A 22,611-nucleotide genomic window follows, 5' to 3' on the forward strand; every position below is an offset into this window, starting at 1 on the left:
TGCACGGGAGCCAAGCACTGCTGCCCCAGGAGTGACGCTGGAAGGAGGCGGTTTCAGTCTCCCGCCAGAATGGGGACTTGAAACTGCCCATGGGAAGTAGGAGCAGATAACGGGGTAAAAATAAATAAATATATACTCATTAAAACCCTGTGTAGTGTGTGTGTGTGTGAGAGAGAAAGCAGATATTACTGCATCCAGCTTAAAAGAAAGACATATTGATTTTATTGATGTAGTTAAAAGATTTATAACACATCCAATGCACAAAGTGGGGGTTTCCCAGAGAATGTCCCAAACACCCCTGCTGTCCCTAATGACTGCCAGACCACGTCCAGGGGTCTCATTTGCTACCAACAACGCACTGACACCAAATTAAAAGGTAGAACCCAGATGACCCGTGTGTTTGGCCAAGGCTTTAACCATCAGTATCCTCTCCTTATCCAGCAAAATAACTTCTTGATGGTGGTGCCAGTTGTTGTTGTTTTGGAGAACTGATTTAATAGGGACGCTGTGTAACCCGGTTTCTTAAGGGAAGACTTCAGGCTGGGGCGGGCCTTCTGACAGCTGGCACCATTTGGTCCCTGTGGTGAGAGACTTCCAATTGAAGCAGCAAGGACAAATTCCATAATACAGTGAGATGGAAGTCTAAAACCCAGGACTTGCCAAAAGCCTTTCTCTAAAACTAGGTTTGCCACAGTAGGCATAGCCTGCAGGCTTAGTTTTGGGGACCTCAAGGTGTTAGGGAGGACATATTGGGGTTGGGCAGAAGGAGCCCAGTTCAGCACTTGCATTTGAGCACCTGGGGCAGAGGGTTACTGCCCCACGCAAGCCCCCACCCTAAACTACACCGCTGGATGCCAGCTCACCCAGGGCCTGGTTCTGCACCAGTGCATGCACAGAGTTATAGTTCCATTTTCTCTAAGAAAAGTAGAACCACATTTCCATGCATGCAGTGGGGCAAAATGAGGATTAGATCAGCTTCAGGATGACCTGAGTGAGGTAGCAACCCTATTCAAAACATCTGGCACATGATATCCTTGCACGTTCCTGCTGTTATCCAGCCCAGGTAGTCTTGGCTTAGGCAGCAGAAGCCCTCTGTATGGATACTTTTTTTTTATAGCACTATCTGCTACAGGTCATTTCTTCTAACAAATGTTTTTTTTTTCCCCTGCAGACTGCGGCGATGATGAGCTATTATGTTGATACAGCGTCGGGCAACTCGGCGCTCTACCCGTTGGCCCATCCTGGAGTTGTGGTGAGTTTTTTTTGTTTTGTTTTTTTTCCAGATCTTCAGAACTGACAGGATTAAATAGTTAGGTACTGGAGCCTAGTATTGATGAGAGAAGGTCAGAATGTTGACCTGTGACTCAAAAGCACTTGCAGGGCTCAAAACCTCAAATACAGCTATCCCACTTACCTTGGGGGAAAATCACCTTACCTCTTTTAGAGTCACTTTACCCAGCTCTGCTTGTTCGAGGATATAATTGTGCCTTTTCCCGCTCTCCTGTAACAGGTCTGGAACCAAAACTGGTTACTGGACTTGCCACCCCAGAGGTGGCTGCATGTATGCTTTCTGCCAAAATCTGGAAACTCTTAGGAAGGTTTAGTGAGAGGAGAAGGAAAATGATTTGATCTTCTACTAAGGCTGACCTGTTCTGTGGTGGGGCAATGTTTGTGTGTGAAGGAAGCTTAAAATGATGCTGCTTGTGCTTTACCTGTTCTGTGGTGTGGCACTGTGTTTAGGGAAGAGCACATTACCACTGCATTAATGTGGCTGCTTGTGGATAAAAGAAGGGTATCTGTTTCTGGAATTCTTTACAAGGTTTGACGTTCAATATTTCTGAAAACCATGTTCCTGCTCCTCTGTTTTGAGCATATCAGAGGCTGGTGAATTTGTTCTGCTCTTGCCCGATGGGTCGCTCATCTCAAACACATATATTTTATGTAGGATGTATGATTCTTATTTTTACCCTTGTCAGCTCTGGCCCATCTGTCAGCAACAAGAGAGCTTTTGTGTTTTAGGATTCAGCCTGGTTTATAGAAGGTTGAACTCTGGCAGACGTGAGTTCTGTGACCTGGAAGAAGTAGTAACAGCCTGCCTGGCAGATGCTGACCCTGGAAAGGAAGCTCCTTTTCCTGTTATGTCAGGATACTGCGTCAGCATCAGCACATTTCTAATAACATTGTCTTCCATAGGACCCCCACACTCTACAGACCCAGAGGGGTGGAGGGCTGTATTTTATGACTCTCGCTGCCCAGCAGTTTGTCAATTCCAGCTGTATCTTGTCTTGGTCCTTAAAGTTAGTCATGGTGGGTGGGGGCGGGAGAGGGGCGGCAGGGGTAAAAGTCCCACAGCAGTTCATGCACAGGATCTGACTTACAGAATTAATTTTTCCATAGGGCTATTGTCTTTCCAGAAGTTACAGGAAATTAAAGCTTTGATGCAAGATTTGCTGTTTCAAAATTAGGCAATCAAACTGATTTGCAGGCTTTTTGCTCAGAACTTAAATCTGGCTCTTTCTGTCATCTGGACTTCCTGTGTCTGACGTTCTTCATCTGCTGCCTTCAGTGCTATACTATGTGACATCATCATTTGCAATGCATTATGGGAACCTGACTGTTTAAGATGGCTGCTCTTCTCTCCTAATGTCCCATGGCCTCCACTGAATTTCTCTTTAAATTATGGAGTCAATTTTTGAAAACTATCTGTGCCTTTTATGCAAGCAAAAATAGAAATAACCTGCCTATGTTAGCCATTCCTAGGTAAGGGGAATTTTTGAAGCCAGAAAGTACACAGAAAAGAGGGTTCTGGGGAACAAAGCATTTTAGAGTTGTGTTTTGGAAAGTACATGTGTACATTTCAATTTCAAAAATGAAAAAATGCTGCTAATACATGTAGTTTAAGCAATTCTTAAAAAGAATGGGTTTGCATCCTCATGGACATTTATCCCCATTTCAAGTCAATTTTCAGACGTAACGTACCTTGTATTTGAAAATCAGTTGGGTTTGTGCAGGATGCAATGTACATGTGAACATTGACTGTTATGTGCCATAATGAAAATGTACCCCTATAGATCTTGTTTGTCAAGCAAGGCATCGGAGTATTATGCAAATACTTGTAAGATCCAAAACAGAGGTAGGAGTTTTCTCATCTTTTTTTTTTTTTTTTTTTGACCTGGCAGTTTCCTCCTGTGACTTTTTACTTTCAGCTTATTCGGAACCAGGGCTGGGATTTGGCGCACTAGCCCCCCAATATCAAATACCTAGTGATTTGTCTCCTATTTTATATCCCTCTGGTGTACCCAAGTTGGTCTCTGAAGAGATCAGGGGGCCAGGGGCCTTGCATTAGGACTCTTTCCAGATCCCTGCAATCATAAGTCCTGAACCTGCCAAATAGGTGTCACACTTGAGCAATGATTACAATTGTTTACTCACCAGGGGTTGTGAACATGATCTCCGCAGATTCCTGGTCCCAGCTGAGCCAGGATCAAATCAGGGACCTTCTGGGAAGGCCAGGAATTTTATTTTCATGCATTGCAGCCTGAAAGACCTTTTTCTTTTAAGGTAGGGATGGAAATAGGCATTAGAGATGTGAATCGTGTGTTCGATCGTCTTAACGATCAATTTTGGCTGGGGGGGGAGGGAATCTGATCGTCGCGGTTTTGTTTTGTTTTTTTTAAATCGTTTAAATCGTAAATCGGGGGAGGGTGGGAAAACCGGCACACTAAAACAACCCTAAAACCCACCCTGACCCTTTAAAATAAATCCCCCACCCTCCCGAACTCCCTCAAAATGTTTTAAATTACCTGGGGTCCAGTAGGGGGGGTCCCGGTGTGATCTTCCACTCTCGGGCCACGGCTGCGTTAATAGAAATTGCGCCGGCGCTACCTTTGCCCTGTCATGACAGGGCAAAGGTAGCATCGGCGCCATTTTGGTTCCTGTCCCCCGACGTCATGAGCGCAGGAGATCGCTCCCGGACCCCCGCTGGACCCCCAGGGACTTTTGGCCAGCTTGGGGGGGCCTCCTGACCCCCACAAGACTTGCCAAAAGTCTAGCAGGGGTCCGGGAGCGACCTCCTGCACTCGGGCCATTTTGCAATACAGCCATACAGCCGGCGCCATTTTGCAATATGGCCCGAGTGCAGGAGGTCGCTCCTGGACCCCCGCTGGACTTTTGGCAAGTCTTGGGGTCAGGAGGCCCCCCCCAAGCTGGCCAAAAGTCCCTGGGCGTCCAGCGGGGGTCCGGGAGCGATCTCCTGCGCTCGTGACGTCGGGGGACAGGAACCAAAATGGCGCCGGCGCTACCTTTGCCCTGTCATTAACGCAGCCGTGGCCCGAGAGTAGAAGATCACACCGGGACCCCCCCACTGGACCCCAGGTAATTTAAAACATTTTGGGGGGGTTCGGGAGGGTGGGGGATTTATTTTAAAGGGTCGGGGCGGGTTTTAAGGTTGTTTTAGTGTGCCGGTTTTCCCGCCCTCCCCCTTCCCCTCCCCCCTCCCCCCTCCCCCGATTTATGATTTTTGACGATAAATCGGGGGAATTCCTATTGTATCGCGCCTCTAACGATTTTTGACGATTTAAAATATATCGGACGATATTTTAAATCGTCAAAAACGATTCACATCCCTAATAGGCATAACTAATAAATTATTTGGTTTATCTGTATGTGGCAGTAGCCTAGAGGTATCTGTCTGCTGCTTTGCAGTTCTTTTATTGAACTCTTGAGATATACAGCGCATAGTGTAAAGACTGCTGATTCCCAATAGTGAATAAGAGACATGACATTATAATCTTTTTTTTTTTTTTTTTTTTTTTGCCCGGACTCTAAAATAACTGCTGAGGAAATGTAACTATACTAGCCTTTGGCTGAGTTGAATGAAAGCAAGCATGAGAATAATTTCTTATATTTTGCCATTCTCCTCCTACACCCATTGTTCTACTTTAACCCTCAGAAACTTTTTTTGGCTTTTTCCAATGCACATCATTGGGAGAGTGTAACCCCTCTTCCTTTTTATATTTCATGTAGCAGTGAAAAGCATGAACTGCTAAAACTGGATTTAGGGAAGGTGCTCGATGATCTCATCGGGAGCGTTTTGATGGAGAAAGGTGCCGTGTTGGAGATCTTGCAGCGAAGGGGACATCCAGGTTTTGCGCACATCGGAGCAGGCACTCTCCTGTTTTGGACTCTCTCCAGGGGTGAAAAGCCTCAATGTTGAGCTGGTTGCTGGTGTTTTTGCGGCTTCTAGTGAGTCAGCTTGGGGCGGGCAAGAAGATTATCTTCCCCCTCCCGAAGCAGCTGTTGTTACTTTGGATGCATTTTGGGTCTTGATTGTTAGTCTTTCCTCCTTTTCTTCTGAATGCTATGCTAAGGTGGACTCTCTCTATCTCAGGAATTGCTCAGGTTCAGCAGAGAACAGCACTGGAACATTCAGAGAAAATTGGTGTCTTAGAAGCTGCTGTTTCTACATTGGAGTCTATGAATGCTACTGTGATTCAAGAGCACGGGGTCATATCTCGCAGAGTGGAACTGTGCGAAAATTGTTTGAGATCTCACAATTTGCAATTCGCTAATTTTCCCCAGAGTAATGGGTGGATTATCCCAAACGAATCTTAGGACGTTCTTTTTGGACATATTACATCTTCCGGTTGAGTCTATACCTATCGTTTAACAGAATATACTTTCTCCCATTTAAGAAAATTCCTAGCCTGGGGGATGCCCCTCAAGCATCTTTGGATTTGTCCAATTTAACTCAATTACTTGAATCCACTTCTATTGAGATAACTGAGAGGGCCATGCTATTAGTTTATTTTCTCACAGGCCGATTCAGTAAAATCACCTTACCTCTTTTAGAGTCAGTTTACCCAGCTCTGCTTGTACAAGGATATAATTGTTTCTTTTCCCGCTCTCCTGTAACAGGTCTGGAATCAAAACTGGTTGCTGGACTTGCCACCCCAGAGGTGGCAAGGCCGATTCAGTAAAAGTCATGGGAAAGCGGGCAAGCGCCCGCTCTCCTGTGCGCGCGATTCTGTATTGAAATGAGGCCCGGCAGTAAAAACGGGCAAAAGGAGGCGCTAGGGACACTAGCGCGTCCCTAGCGCCTCCTTTTGGACCGGAGCAGCGGCTGTCAGCGGGTTTGACAGCCGACGCTCAATTTTGCCGGCATCAGTTCGCGAGCCCGCTGATAGCCACGGGCTCGGAAACCAGACGCCAGCAAAATTGAGCATCCGGTTTTCGACCCAACAGCCGCTGGCCGACTTCAAATTTTTTTTTTTTTTTTACTTTTGTAAAGTTTCAGGGCCTCCAATTTAATATTGCCATGATACATTATTCCGGGCATTTGATTCATATACAGACTATATCATAGTATTCTTAGATATTTCAGCAGCGTTTGATACGGTTGATCACCAAATCCTCATTTCAGGTTTACAAGCAATAGGCATTACTGGCACAGTACTAAATTGGTTTTCATCTTTTCTTACAGACCGCCCTCAGCAAGTCAATATCAATCACCAATCTTCTACTCATTACACAATTCCATCTGGCGTTCCCCAAGGATCATCATTATCCCCCATACTATTCAACATATATCTTCTTCCGCTCTGTCATATCCTATCCTCACTCAACTTACAATTTAAAATCTATGCAGACGATATTCAATTTCTTGTCCCCTACAAAACTTCCTGGTTCGATACTTTATCATTAGTCTCACTCTATCTATCTACTATTAACTCTTGGCTATCCCATAACCGTCTGAAACTCAACCCATCAAAAACCGAACTAGTACACTTAACATCTATTTCAGATACTTCCATAGGCCCTCCATCTCACTTTACTTTCAACGGCACAACTATCCCAATAACTTGTCATGCCATAAATCTAGGTGTAACTATAAATACAGATCTATCCATGAAACAACAAATCTCCTCCCTAACAAAGAAATCATTTTACAAATTACAACTTTTGAAACGACTTCGCCCTCTTCTTTTCTATCGTGATTTCAGAACTGTCCTTCAATCTCTTATCTTCTCTGGTTTAGACTATTGTAATGCACTCTACCTAGGTTTACCCGATTCATCAATTCACCCATTACAACTAGTCCAAAATAGTGCAGCTCGCTTATTATCTGGTACCCCTATTCGCAATCATATAACCCCTATTTTACAATCTTTTCACTGGCTCCCCATAAAATACAGGATAAAGTACAAAATACTCTCAATCATTCACAGCTTAATCTACAATTCTTCCTCCACCTGGCTATGCACCTTACTTCGTATCTACAAACCCACCCGACATCTAAGATCACTTACTCAAAATCTCCTAGACATTCCATCCCCACGACAGGCCAGATTAGACATAACCAGAAAAAGAGCATTTTCAGTTGCAGGACCTTCTCTTTGGAACTCTTTACCCAACCCTCTCCGTCTAATATCAAACCCTCATCAATTCAAAAAAGCTCTGAAAACTTACTTTTTTCAACATGCATTTAATAACTCCTCTAAGTATACTGTCAACAAATCTGAAGTGCCCACCTCTTCAACCTCATCCATCTGACTCATATTACTCCAATTCTGCTCACTTGACACATATTACCTCAATTTTTCACTCAATCTTTTTTTTCACTCCCTTCATTTTCTGGGATATATTTATCTGATAACTCACCACTTCTTCCCTCCCCCCCTTTCGCCTTTTTGCTTCTCCTATTCTGTTTACCATGGCACGCTTCTATTATTATTATTATTGTTTCATTTTTAATTAACAATTTTATTTTAAGCTAGTAATTACCTAGCTATTTAACTAAATTTATGTATTTTTATTTTATTTAACTTGCATTTTATTTTTCATTTTATTTTAAACTATTGTAAACCGTTTTGATAAAATTTTATTTTAAAAAGCGGTATATAAATACCTTAATATTTATTTATTTATTTATTTATTTAAAGTCGGAAGTGCACAGAAAAGCAGTTTTTACTGCTTTTCTGTGCACTTTCCTGGTGCCCAAATAAATTAGCGCCTACCTTTGGGTAGGTGCTAATTTCTGAAAGTAAAATGTGGGGCTTGGCTGCACATTTTACTTTCTGTATCGCGCGGGGATACCTAATAGGGTCATCAACATGCATTTGCATGTTGCGGGCGCTATTAGGTTCGGCGGATTGGACACGCGTTTTCGGCCCCTTACTGAATAAGGGGTAAGGGAAAACGCGCATCCAGTGTACTGTATCGGCCTGTCAGTGAGCATGATGTGTCTTTCATTATGAGAAGTTACTTCAAAGATATGCCAATGGATTTTTTGGGGACACCGGGTCAGGATATATCCTGACCTGGCTAGAGTAACTCAAGAAAGACATAGGAATTCCTTGGCTTTACGTTTGGAGGTCCAGGGTTTGGGGGCATCTTTTATATACTCTGATATCCCTGTAAGTGTGTTATAAAATTTGGAAACAATTTTTATATATTTTCTGTTCCAGAACAGCTTAAATCCTTTATTGATGCGAACAAAATGGTAATTTCCCCACTGCCTCCTTGATATAAGCTGTGACTTTCCTATGTGAGAAATTGGGTTAGGTCATATTAGTCTAGTAATTACCTAGCAGTTTTCTCTCTTTTTCTATTTTGCATCTCCTTGTTTCTTTCCTCCCCTCCATATGGTTGGAAGGTCTAAATTCAGAGGGTATTATATTTTAGTTGATTATGCTGATTGATATATGTTTTCTCTTTTATTTTTTGTTAAACTCTTAGGGGTAGATTTTCAAATAGCGCGAATTGGCCTACTTTTGCTGGCGCATCAGGCGCAAGCAAAAGTAAGCTGGATTTTAGTAGATACGCACGGAGCCGCGCGTATCTGCTAAAAACCTGGATCGGCGCGCGCAAGGCTATTGATTTTGTATAGCCGGCGCGCGCCGAGCCGCGCAGCCTACCCCCGTTCCCTCCGAGGCCGCTCCAAAATCGGAGCGGCCTCGGAGGGAACTTCCTTTTGCCCTCCCCTCACCTTCCCCTCCCTTCCCCTACCTAACCCACCCACCCGGCCCTGTCTAAGCCCCCCCCTTACCTTTGTCGGGGGATTTACGCCTCCCGGAGGGAGGCGTAAATCCCCGCGCGCCAGCGGGCCTCTTGCGCGCCGGGACGCGACCTGGGGTTGGGTACAGAGGGCGCGGCCACGCTCCCGGACCGCCCCGGGCCGTAGCCACGCCCGCGTACCCGCCCCCAAAACGCTGCCGACACGCCCCGAAAATGCCGCTGCGCTCGGTCCCGCCCCCGCCACGCCCCCCTCCGAAAACCCCGGGACTTACGCGAGTGCCGGGGCTCTGCGCGCGCCGGTAGGCCTATGTAAAATAGGCTCACCGGCGCGCAGGGCCCTGCTCGCCTAAATCCGCCCGGATTTGGGCGGATTTAGGCGAGCAGGGCTCTGAAAATCCGCCCCTTAGTTTCTGTGCAAAGATTTGTTCTTTGTAATTTTGGAAAATTATAAATAATAAAAGTTTTTAAAAATCCCCCAAACAATCCAGAAAACCACCCAGCAGCCAAGGAGTAGACTGCAACCAACTTCCTCAACCTTGCTCAGGAACTGTAGGCTGGTGGTACCTGAATCCAAGAGTAGGTGTAACTTTATTCATTTTCAATAAGGATTTTAGTGCATGAAAAATGTGCACACAAATTGGCACTCATCCATGTGAATCCTATGTTAATGAAGACATTAGCTGCTATTCACCAATGGAGGAAGGTGTGATAAAAGCCTGAAGGCTGTTTTCTTAAGGCTTATACATTTTCCTCCTTGATCATAGGTGGAGTAAAGTGAACTCACATTTCTGAGGCTTGTGCTAGTCGTCTATGATGCTGTGCAAATGTGATCCATTAACACTAACCTGAGAAATATGAGTTCACTTTACTCCACTTCTAGCCCAGGAGTTAAATTTACTTTACAAACATTAAAAAAAACCAGGCTTAGCACTGGGACCCAAGTCTGGGGCCCTGAGCCAAAGAATCTCTGTCCCAGATACCCGAGTCAGTGACGCAGAGATCTGGGAGAACAGCTGGCAACAGAGCTGCATGATAGCAGCGTGATGGGAAGATGGTGGGCCTTACATTGTGGCCCATAGAAGCATAAGGCAACAGTGATAGTCGGTTCTATATATATATAGTGAGTGCTGCTTGCTGATAATTGTGCTGCTAAAAGTGGAGCTATACTTTCATGGTACTTAGAGAGGAGTCTGTGCTGCAGAAGTGCTGAAACAGGATTTCAGGTACAAGGAGTGACCTAAAAGGTATAGAGAAGCTGGCCCAGTTCAATCCCCAAGTCGAATCGTCTGCTCCCCGGATCAGTTAGGGCTAGGGATGCTGCAGAGTTGGCATTCACAGGCCCCGGGCATGGTCATTGCTTAAGGTGACACCAGGTGGAAGGCACTTCTTGGAAGGGAGCTCAGCAAGCTGCTCCTTCATTCTGCAGAACTGAAGCCTCTAGGAGTCTTTTTAGCCCCCGACAGTCACATTCCACTTTGGCACAAGTTGAAAGGGATGTTCTTACAAATGGAACATGCCACATACTCCTTACTCAAAATCATGTCCTTTGTAATTCAGACACAATGACGAGCAGGGAACCTAAAGAGGTTCCTCCATCCACTTTTTATTTTGTAATAAGTCATGTGATTTTGTTGTAGCTCTTAAGTGGGTCATAGGTGCCTTACCAAATGTATCTTGCAGAGGAGGAGAGGTTGAATGGAGGGGGAAGTGTCTTGAGAAAGGGAGGACTTGAATTAGGAAAGGCAAGAGAAGTTGATAGATATCCTTGGATTGATCTGCAAATAGATAGAGGCACATGGATAACTGGTAACACTATTTTTGGCCTGGAAGTTTCCTCCTGCACCTTTGGGCTTCCAGCTCAATCAGAACTGATCTCTGTTGAGCATCAGTGCCATGAGCCTTCATTCACAACTACCCAGGTTTATCTCCTATTTTTATAACCTTCAGTAGCTCAGCCATTGCAGTGACAGTTTTGAGCTAAGAGCAACAGACCATGGCTATCTTGGGAACCCAGTATGTGTGCATTCTAGTCCCAGCCAGTAGAAGTCACTATTGAATAATGTCTGGGCTTACACCTTAGCACAGGGCTTCCCAAATCTGTCCTAGGACCGCACAGCCAGTCAGGTTTCCAAGATATTCACAATGAATATGCATGACATAAATTTGCATATCATGGAGTCTGAATATATGCAAATTTTATCTCATGCGTATTCATTGTGGAGATCCTGAAAACCCGACTGACTGTGGGGTCCCCAGGACAGGTTTGGGAACCCTGCCTCTGTGGCTGTGACCAATGCCTGGGCAGTATCCCAAGCCTTGATTAGTTCAGGAAACAAAAGCTGGGCTTGGAAATCAAACCCTGGTTTTCCACAAGATGGTGCAGAGTGCTTGCTGCTAAGCTACCATGCCTATCTCTCCCAAGAGGAATTTACCCCTCTCTTGCCAGAGCCACATCTGAACCCTTCTGGTATCTGACCTGATAATTTACTGCCTGCCAGACAAAGGGGGAAGAGCTATTGCTTGCTGTCCTATCAGAAAGAACCAGCAGGTGGGAACTGACCAGGAGCTCCTTCCATCCAGTGCATGCCAGAAACAATTTGCAGGCCTCCCGGATCAAAGGTTTGGGGTTATTGATGGATATCATACTGCCAACTCTGAGCTGATTTTATGACACAATCATGTAAACAGCTCTGGCTCTCTTATCTTGAGTAGCTGCTGTTTAAATACCTTGCTATGGGACTTCACAGTACCCAGTAGGTACTACTTTTTTGTCTCTGGCCTCCCATTTCCCTGTCCTCTTGTTTCCCTTGCCTCAGACCTTTTTAGCAGGTTTGCACTGCTTCAGGTTAGTTCTCATGTCTGGAGGATTTTGGGATAAGGGGCAGGGGAAGGAAGAGCAGAAAGGGCAATGCCATAAGCAAATTTGTGGAGAAATACTAGGACTGACGTTTAAAATTTACACAGATGACATACAATTCATAGTTCCTTATACTTATTCTTGGACACAAACCTTTTCACTTTTGCATTTATATCTCTCATCAATAAAGATATGGATGTCACATAATAGACTGAATTAAACACCTCAAAAACAGAGTTCATCTTCTTATCTGTTCCTGACTCTATATTTCAACCTCCAAATAATTTTACTTTTGAAGATCAGCCAATACCTATAAAACCTCTTGCAAAAACTTAGGGACCATTATTGACTCCAAATTAGCAATGACAAGTAACATATCCTCATTAGGGAAAAAATCATTTTACAAGCTCAACATGCTACAAAAAAACTGAAACCTTTACTATTTTCCTCCGATTTTCAATCTGTAGTTCAGGCATTAATACTATCAAGTTTAGATTACTGTAATGCTCTGTATTTGGGCTTGCCCAACACCACCATTCGACCATTATAGAAACATAGAAATGACGGCAGAAGAAGACCAAATGGCCCATCCAGTCTGCCCAGCAAGCTACGCACTTTATCCTTTTTTTTTCCCCCCCTTTTTCTCTCTCCCTCCTGTTACTATTGGCTTCCAGTACCCTCCAGCCCTAATTCCCCTCCACCCCACCACCAATGTAGACAGCAGTGCCGGATCTGCATCCAAGTGAACATCCAGCTCAATTAGGGGTAGCAACCGCTGCAAACAAGCAGGCCACACCCCTGCCCCATACTCTTACCCACCCCTGGTTTTTTTTTTTTTTTTTGAGATGGCAGCCCTCCATCCTTCTGCTCCGTGAAGGTGGAACACCAACCACTGGCATCCCGCTCCGTGAATGCCTCTGTGGCTACTGCCGCTCCGTGCAGTGTTTTGCTGCCTCCTCTTTATTCACGTCCTCGAGACTTGATGGATCCACAGTGTTTATCCCACGCCCCTTTGAAGTCCTTCACAGTTTTAGACTTCACCATTTCCTCCGGAAGGGCATTCCAGGCATCCACCACCCTTTCCGTGAAGAAATACTTCCTGACATTGGTTCTTAGTCTTCCTCCCTGGAGCCTCAACTCGTGAACTCTGGTTCTGCTGATTACAACTCATCATAAGAACATAAGAAATTGCCATGCTGGGTCAGACCAAGGGTCCATCAAGCCCAGCATCCTGTTTCCAACAGAGGCCAAAACCAGGCCACAAGAACCTGGCAATTACCCAAACACTAAGAAGAGCCTATGCATCCAAAATATAACTTAACCCATAGAGATCATATATCACCAATTCTTCAACAACTTCATTGGCTTCTGATATCTTACCGTATTTCTTACAAAATCCTTACAATAACTAATAATCTATTATACAACACAAATTCCATATGGCTTTGTTCTCTACTCAGGATATATAAGCCTTCAAGACAATTACGTTTCATGGACAAGTGCATTTTAGAAGTACCCTCAATAAAAAATGCAAGACTGGACATGACACGGGAACAGGCCTTTTCAGTTGCAGGCCCTCGCCTCTGCAACTCTATTCCAGAAAATATTAGGCTAATAGAAAACACAGGAGATTTTAAAAAACACTTAAAAACATATCTTTTTAAGTGTGCTTACAACCCCAGCTAAATTAATTAATTCAGTTTATATAACCCTAGTTAATTATATATCAATTGTTAATAATTGCTTTTCTTTATCATCAGCTATATGTCAATTTTTGATTGAAAATACCTCACTACAATATGTCAAAATTGCCTCACTACCATATTTACATTAAAATTCTCAAGTTAGGAAGAACCTATTTTTGTTAAAATTGTATTGTTATAGGGCACATATTATTAATTTTTACTACTTTTATATAAAAGAATGCATACTGTTTGTTTTTAAACTATGTATGTTGTACTGTAAACCGCCTAGACGGCCAGACCCTGACCATTTCGCGGTATATAAAAACTTTTAAAATAAAATAAATAAATAAAAATAAAGAGGATGGAGGACCTTTGAGAAAGTCAGGCCTAAATGTACACTACATGAAAGCAACTTAAAATTTCATTAAAATTTCACAAGATTCCAACCAGCAGAAATTAACTGAATCACAACGGATGGCTGACCTTTTAATGGAAAATAGTTCTTCTCAATGACTGCCTCTGATTTTGTTGCTTTATCTTTTAATTTATCAGTCTTTTTTTTTTTTTTTTTGGCCAAGTAGTTTCTCTTTTCTCTTCCAGCTCAATCAGAACCAGTGCTGGATTGTTGTGCCATGATCCTTCATTTGCTGGTGCTACTACCTATAGATTTCTCACCCATTTTAATAGATGCCCTCTCCCACTATTCCTAGTTTGGTCACTGCAGCAACTGTCCTGATACCGGGTTACAGTGTGCGCTTCCCTGGGACAGTGGATAATGGTGCTGACCTGGCTCGACCACGCCCCCGACCCACCCCTTTTTGCAGGTCCCGGCACTTCTGCACGTAAAGGGATTACGTGTGTGGCCGGGCCTGTTGTAAAATGTGCGTGGCAAGCGCAAGGCCTGCCCACCACGTGCGCAGCCCTTTTAAAATTGGGTCTTATATATCTGGTAGTGACCTACACGAGAATGATCAAACTCTTGATAAGGTGAGGGGAATTTCTCAGTTAAAAAAAAAAAAAAAAAAAATCTGCCTTTTAACTTAAGTGTGTGACACCTGCCTATAAATTAAAGGATGAGCTAGGGATGGGTGGGAGAGAGGTAGGAGTCCAACAGACCTTTTGAAGTCCCAGTGGAATCAAACCGCCCATAAACTTCAGGAGTGCACCCAAAACATGGATCTGCTCAGAGATTGTTGTCCCATTACAATCTGGCCAAAGGATTGCCCTTTCAAATTCTTCCCAATCAGATTACATTGAGTTTATATTTAAGAGTATCACCTGGATCCTTAGTTGGTTCAGGAATGGTGTCATCACTTCAACTTCTGGGAATTTCAGGCTGTAATGTACATTTTAAAGGCCTTCAGAGATCAGGTAACCAATGAAAGTGTCCTGATGCAGGCAGACAGGTCATTATGCTCTATTTCAGGGGTCCCCAAACTATGGCAGTGGGTCAGATGTGATAACCCCCCTCCCCCGGCAGATGGTTCTGGCCCGTGGAAGATGGCTTCTTTTTTTTTTTTTTTTTTCCAATGTATGGCGGTGGCAGAAAAGCTAGTAGGGTTTTCCAGGCACCAGAAGTGAAATATGATAAGTGGTGACAGTGACAGGCTGGTTGGGTTTCCCAGGCCCCCCTTGTAGTAGAGGAGCTGGCTGGACCTGCGTAGATCAAAAGAGCTTCTGGCTGGGAGGCCAGACCCCCCCCCCCCCCACCAGCTGTAAAGGAGCTGGAGGGACCTGCAGAGATTGAGAGAGCTGCTGGTGGGGGATTGAGTGAGAGTGAAAGGAAGGGGAATGAATGAGAGGGAAGGGGGGTGAGTGGGGAGGGAAGAAGGAAAGGAAAAGGGGGATGAAGGCGAGGGAGGAGAGAGAAAGAGAGGGTGAGGAGGGAGTATGCCCCCCCCCCCCCCCCACACACACACACACACATATCTGTGAGGGCAGATGCAGGAGAAGGTAAGGAGCAGAGTTGCAGGGAGTGAGATAGGGTTGCCAATTTATGAGACATTTAGAATTATTACTTATGTACTTAATATCTGCCATACCCCTAGGAATCCTTCCCCCTGCCGCTGTACTTGCATGTCAAATCATTGAAAGGGCGAGACATGCCTCCTATACTCTCCCCTGCTTGGGAAAGTACGAGGGAGAGAGGTGCCTGCCCCCACCCAGCCTTCTCAATAATCTTAAAATTTCCTATGTGGCCCTTCCCTTGAAAAATCAGAGTGGACCTGGGCCATGTATTATAGGATGATTAAGAGCCACTTATCTGGCAGAGAAAGAGAGCATCTTGACAGACAAGCTTAATCAGATCTTGGACTCTCATGAGTGATCCCTGTTATAGGATGTAGTGGACAGGATTTTGCTGATATGGGACCACCTGAGAAAGATCTGTTTATAATATGTCTGAACAGGAAGTTTGAATGTTTCTATTCAAGGAGACACTCAGAGAACAGAATAGCTGCCTTCACTGAAGGTCCGCTCTTCTGTGTACGTGCTCTAAAACCTCTGATTTTGAAGATCGTAGTAAAATTCAGAAGAGACTAAGGAAATATGATCCTTATAGCTCCTTCTTGGCTGAAACAGATTTGATTTCTACTACTTTGGGAGTTATCCGTCAAGTAAACCACAGGGGTTGGGAAATTCCCTAACTCTGATCTCACAGAATCGAGGCATGCTTCTTCATCCCAACATCCAGTTTCTGGTTCATATAGCCTGGATATTAACAGCCATATAATTCGTGCTTAAGTTTTTCTGATGTTGGAATCTACCCTAAAATCTTATAAGTTGAAATAGCAGATGTTTGCCATTTGGTGTTAGGGCAAGACCCTAGATAATCTTCTCTTGTGCCACACAGAAACAGCATGAATAACTTCTCTCTTTCAGAGGCTGATATTAAAAAAAAAAAAAAAAAAAGCTGAGCCCTTAAATTTAGGATCTTAAGTTAGGTGCCTATTTTCAGTCAAGGTGTTGCATATAGGGAAAAATAACCCTTGCTGTAGTTACACAATGTTAGGTTCCATATTAGGAGTTACCACCCAGGAAGAAGATCTAGGCATCATAGTGGATAATACTTTAAAATCGTTGGCTTAGTGTGCTGCAGCAGTCAAAAAAGCAAACAGAATGTTAGGAATTATTAGGAAGGGAATGGTTAATAAAACGGAAAATGTCATAATGCCTCTATTTCACTCCATGGTGAGACCACACATTGAATACTGTGTACAATTCTGGTCGCCGCATCTCAAAAAAGATATAGTTGCGATGGAGAAGGTACAGAGAAGGGCAACCAAAATAATAAAGGGGATGGAACAGCTCCCCTATGAGGAAAGGCTGAAGAGGTTAGGGCTGTTCAGCTTGGAGAAGAGATGGCTGAGGGGGGATATGATAGAGGTCTTTAAGATCATGAGAGGTCTTGAAAGAGTAGATGTGACTCGGTTATTTACACTTTTGAATAATAGAAGGACTAGGGGGCATTCCATGAAGTTAGCAAGTAGCACATTTAAGACTAATCAGAGAAAATCCTTTTTCACTCAACGCACAATAAAGCTCTGGAATTGTTTGCCAGAGGATGTGGTTAGTGCAGTTAGTGTAGCTGGTTTCAAAAAAGGTTTGGATAATTTTTTGGAGGAGAAGTCCATTAATGGCTATTAATCAAGTTGACTTAGGGAATAGCCACTGCTATTAATTGCATCAGTAGCATGGGATCTTCTTAGTGTTTGGAAAATTGCCAGGTTCTTGTGACCTGGTTTGGCCGCTGTTGGAAACAGGATGCTGGGCTTGATGGACCCTTGGTCTGACCCAGCATGGTAATTTCTTATGTTCTTATATTCTTAAGTTCTTAAACCTAGCAGCCTGTGTTTTCAGCTGAAAATTCACTAAATTTAGTTCCCTAAATTTCAAGGCCTTACATTTAGTTCTACTGTTCATTCGCCTAGATTTAGGCCCCTGAATTAGGCACTTAATACTGAAAATCAGTAACTTTGTTTCTCCTGCCCTAACTCTGATCTGTAGTCACCTACTTTTAGGCCCCTAAATTTAGGAGCTCAGTACTACTACATTTTCAGAATGGCCAATTTAGGAGCCTTACACCAAAAGTTAGGGGTCTAAACCCTGTGAAAATTGGCACCTCAGAATCTAGTCTAAAACTCTACTATTAGTGGCCCTCACCACTAGCAAAAAGAGGGAAACCCCATCTCTGTACAGTCTTTAATTGTCAAATTCATGCAGGGTCAGTTGAAGTTTCCCATCAAGTTGTCCGATTTTTGTCATGTGACCTCAATGTGGTTCTTACCCAGCTGATGAAAACCCTCTTTGAGCCTTTGGTCACTTGTGGACTAGAGAACCTGTCAAGAAAGATCATATTCTTAGCAGTGGTCACATCAGTCTGTAAAGTCAGTGAGCTCCAGACCTAAATTGGTGTCAGATTTCCATATTAATCAGTAAATCATCTTGCCGACATTCTTTCCCAGACCACATGTTTATAAAGATGCACAATTTAGATTGTAAAAGAGCTCTCTCATGCTACCTGAGTGGATCAAAGCTTGTAGAAGGTCCACTCAGCTTTTAGTTTTCTTTGACTCCCAACAGGCTTAGATTAAGGGAATAAGGTCATCATGTAAGTCACTCCTGACAGCGTCGTCCTCCTTCTGCTGTCTATATTCTTCTTTCGTCTTACATTTGTTCCTTGCTCAGAACGAGTCTTAGTACCCCATAATATGTGTTTCAAGAATAGGGTGTAAAGGGGATTTCTAGTGGGCACAGTGCTTTGGCAGTAGGCTACTGGTATTGGCTAGGGATGTGAATCGTTTTCCATATCGTCTTAACGATAGAAATCATGTGGCAGGGCAAGAAAATCGTGTTAGGCATGATTTTTTAGTTAAAAAATCGTTAAAAATCGTTTTTTCTGATTAGTGCGCACTAACTCGAGTTAGTGCGCACTAACGGGAGTTAGTGCGCACTAACGGAGAGTTAGTGCGCACTAACTGAAAATGATACAATTTGACACTTTTCAGGTCAGTTAAGGTCAGTTTAGGAATGAATATGTATTCCTATTGGCTGCCCTCTTATTTATTCATGTTACCAAGCTTCCCACTGACAGTATATGGGGGATGGGAAATGGAAACAGTTGGTAGCTTGACAAAACAAGTAATGTGATCAGTCAATGTGACTAGAACTTGTGCCCTAACCCTGATACCAGGGGTATTGTGATCTTCCTGCACACAGTGCCCTATTCCTGATACCGGGGGTGTTGGGATCTTCTTGCACACATCCCGGTATCAGGGATAGGGCACTGCATGCAGGAAGATCACAACACCCCTGGTATTAGGGATAGGGCACTGCGTGCAGGAAGATCACAACACTCCTGGTATTAATAGGGATAGGGCACTGCATGCAGGAAGATCACAACACCCCTGGTATCAGGGATAGGGCACTGTGTGCAGAAAGATCACCCCGGAGGAGTGAGGGTCAGGCAGCTCCCCCCTGTCTGTGAAGCCAGCCTCTCACTAGTAATGCAGGGAGGGAGCTGTCTCAGACTTCACCATCCTCCCCCCCCCCCCCCTCACCCACACACCATTCACTAGCTGGGACATGGGGGAAGTCAGGAGTGAGGGTCAGGCAGCTCCCCCCTGTCTGTGAAGCCAGCCTCTCACTAGTAATGCAGGGAGGGAGCTGTCTCAGACTTCACCATCCTCCCCCCCCCCCTCACCCACACACCATTCACTAGCTGGGACATGGGGGAAGTCAGGAGTGAGGGTCAGGCAGCTCCCCCCTGTCTGTGAAGCCAGCCTCTCACTAGTAATGCAGGGAGGGAGCTGTCTCAGACTTCACCATCCTCCCCCCCCCCCCCCTTCACCCACACACCATTCACTAGCTGGGACATGGGGGAAGTCAGGAGTGAGGGTCAGGCAGCTCCCCCCTGTCTGTGAAGCCAGCCTCTCACTAGTAATGCAGGGAGGGAGCTGTCTCAGACTGGTATCAGGGTTAGGGCACTGTGTGCAGGAAGATCACAACACCCCTGGTGCCAGGGTTAGGGCACTGTGTGCAGGAAAATCACTTAAAATCTACACTTACCAACAATCAATTACATATATTTGAACTGTGTACAGTTCCAGCCAGGACCACCTTTCTAAAATGCACAGTGATTGGCAAATTCAACATGCACTAGCATTTCAGGTGCCTGCTAACAAAAATAATAAACAAACAAGTTCTAGTCACGTGAGTGCTGATCATTACATTACTTTTTTTGTCAAGCTTCCAACTGTTTCCATTTCACATCCCCTCAACCATTACCTCAGTGTTAGCCTTGGTAACATCAGTAGATAAGAGCACAGCCAGCCAATAGGAATACATATTCATTCCTAAGTGACCTTTACTGACCTGGGAAGTGTGAACACTTTGTTTCATTTTCTGTTGGTGTTCGTTAGTTTCCAGTTCCATTTCCCATCCCCCCAACCATCACCTCAGTGGTAACCTTGGTAACATCAATAGATAAGAGGGCAGCCAGCCAATAGGAACACACATTCATTCCTAACTGACCTTCAGTGACCTGGAAAGTGTTTATTTGTATCATTTTCAGTTAGTGCGCACTAAATCGAGTTAGTGCGCACTAACTGGGAGTTAGTGCGCACTAACTCCCGTTAGTGCGCACTAACACGATTTAACGATTTTTAACGATAAATCGTTAGAATTTCTATTGTATCGTGTTCTATAACGATTTAAGACGATATTAACATTATCGGACGATAATTTTAATCGTTGAAAAACGATTCACATCCCTAGTATTGGCCAGGGCCATACCTCCTTTATAACCCTGAAAGAGGTCATGAAAAAGGTGTCCTCTGTCTCTGTCAGCTACGGAGGAGAGAGATCCCAAATATAATAACTGGTCTAACAGTATTCAAGGAAAGAAAGTTATCAGGTAAGTATAATTTCACCTTATTTAATTGGATTGCAGATTACATTGCGTTCTCTTATGATCAGGCAGAAACCATGGTTGTGTTTGTGGTCCATCTAAGATTGGACTCCATCAAGGAGATTGACAAGGCTGCAATGTGGATTTTTTTGTGCACATATTTTAAGTCCATTACTCCAAACAGGACAATAGGCTTGGTCAGGCTGTCCTTCAAGGTCTCCTGGAAGGATAGAACCCAACTCCATGACTGTGTGTCACTCTTATTAGTTCAGATTGTCTTCTATAAACAGCAACAACAACAAGTTGAAAATGGTTTTGCCCATAAAAACACATTCACTGTCCATTGACAGCTTGCTTGTTGTATATTTTTCTCTTTCTTGGTGGAAGGCAACTTTAGCTAGAGAGTTCCGCTTGTGTGCTTGATATTAGGGATGTGCAATCGTTTTTCCTGAATTAGGCAATTTCATGAAATTGCCTAATTTGGAATGGTTTGGGAGAACTGAAAATCGATCGAATTCTTTCCGAAGTTTCAGCAAAAATTCATTTTCCAGTTAGTGCGCACTAACTGGAAAATTGTGGGCCCCTAAAAAAAAATCCCCGAACCGCGGGAAAAACGAAATTCCCGTGGGGGGGTGGCCCGAAACGAAGCCTGAGATGAAAGCCTAACCTGAAACACATCTCTACTTGATATATCCTGTTTATCTACAGAGAAAACTAAGATGCTTACCCTATAATGTGTGTTCTCCTTGGCCAGCAGCATAATTAGTAATGTGCCCTCTCTCTTCCCGTTTGGAGTTGGCTTCTTAGTAAAGCTGTTGTACAAAACTGAGACTTTTCCAGAACTTTTGTGAAAATTATCTGCCATCACTGTCAGATGACAGCACCCCACTTGTGTGGCCAGTTATCTTACTGTCCACAGAAAACACCCATTACAGGTAAACAGTCTAGTATTTTAGTATGTCCTGAATATATAAATTAAAAGAGGCAAATCAGTTCAAACTGCATAACACCAATGACTTTCATAGCAGTGAATATGCTACTTTATTTGAGGCTTGATTTTACTTTTTGATCCCTGAAATGGCTTCCTTATGTTCCTTTGATTGTTTCTTGATTTTTGGGCTTCTGCCTTTGGTGCTTTTTCTTCTCTTTTCTCATTTGTAAGTCCTTGGCTTTGTTTTCAGAATCACGTGCTTTTTTATAGATCCCTGGCATGGCTCCTAGATTTATTGGCTTTTTATAGAACTCTTGTTTCATTGGCCATTTAAAGATACTATGCACATTGAATGATACATCTCATATTCAATTGAGCCTTAAATTCTAACTTTTTTCCAGAAGATGGGTTGAGGTACTCTACTCAACAGATGTTTGTCTGATATACATAGAAACATAGTAGATTAGGCTAATGGGAAACCAAAACTGTATCATATTCAACCTACTTCATTTGTTTCTAGTAGCTTTCTAGTGGTGATCTAAGAGGGAGGCAGAAAAATATTGCCACCAAAGATTTTGGCTTCCAGTGGAAGAGTTGCCTACATGGATGCACGTGGTAATTTTCTGGATCAACAACAAAATTTAAACAGACATTTTCCCAATTCTTTTTATGTGCAGAGACATGACCTGGTCAGCGCCTATGAAGATCCATGTATGAACTGTGGATTTCAGTCCACCTGTTACCAGCAGAAGGTTTATTACTCAGCATGGGATGAATCGGCCATTCAAGAGGTGCCTACAGGTCTAGAGCACTTCAATGCAGGTAGGACCTTGTCACTTAAGGTTCCATCATACTATTTTTAGGGATGTAATGTGAAACTGCTTACAACAGATAATTCAATAAGTTGTATAAAATTCAGAGCTCTCATCAGGGATAGAAACAGAAAGTAATGAGGTGAAGTATTAACTTTGTCGGAGAAGTTGCGCCTGCCTTCCGGCAAAAGGCTCCAGCCATGCCCCCACCCCGCCCCTTTTTGCAAGCCCTGGGACATACGCGCGTCCCGGGGCTTGAGCGCGCCTCCAAGCCTGTGCAAGATAGGCTCGGCGCACGCAGGGGCAGGTTTTCGGGGTTACGCGCGTAACCCTTTGAAAATCTGCCCCAAAATTCTCTGTAATGACAATGCAAAATCAGGTTTGTAGAAATGTGTGCAAATTAA

At 43.9% G+C, this 22,611-nt stretch overlaps 1 protein-coding gene across 4 annotated transcripts in view; it reads left to right on the forward strand.

The window, feature by feature from the left end:
- ETS1 (ETS proto-oncogene 1, transcription factor) overlaps positions 1-22,611 on the forward strand; it is a 338,616-nt gene that overhangs the window by 132,573 nt on the left and 183,432 nt on the right. For all 4 annotated transcript variants that reach the window (XM_029572461.1, XM_029572460.1, XM_029572467.1 and 1 more), the window contains exons 2-3: positions 1,172-1,252; positions 22,073-22,217. In XM_029572461.1, the coding sequence (XP_029428321.1) occupies positions 1,172-1,252; positions 22,073-22,217 (226 nt within the window). The remainder of the gene's footprint in view (positions 1-1,171; positions 1,253-22,072; positions 22,218-22,611) is intronic.

This window comes from Rhinatrema bivittatum, chromosome 12, assembly GCF_901001135.1.
Source record: "Rhinatrema bivittatum chromosome 12, aRhiBiv1.1, whole genome shotgun sequence".
In the NCBI taxonomy this organism is placed as follows: domain Eukaryota; kingdom Metazoa; phylum Chordata; class Amphibia; order Gymnophiona; family Rhinatrematidae; genus Rhinatrema; species Rhinatrema bivittatum.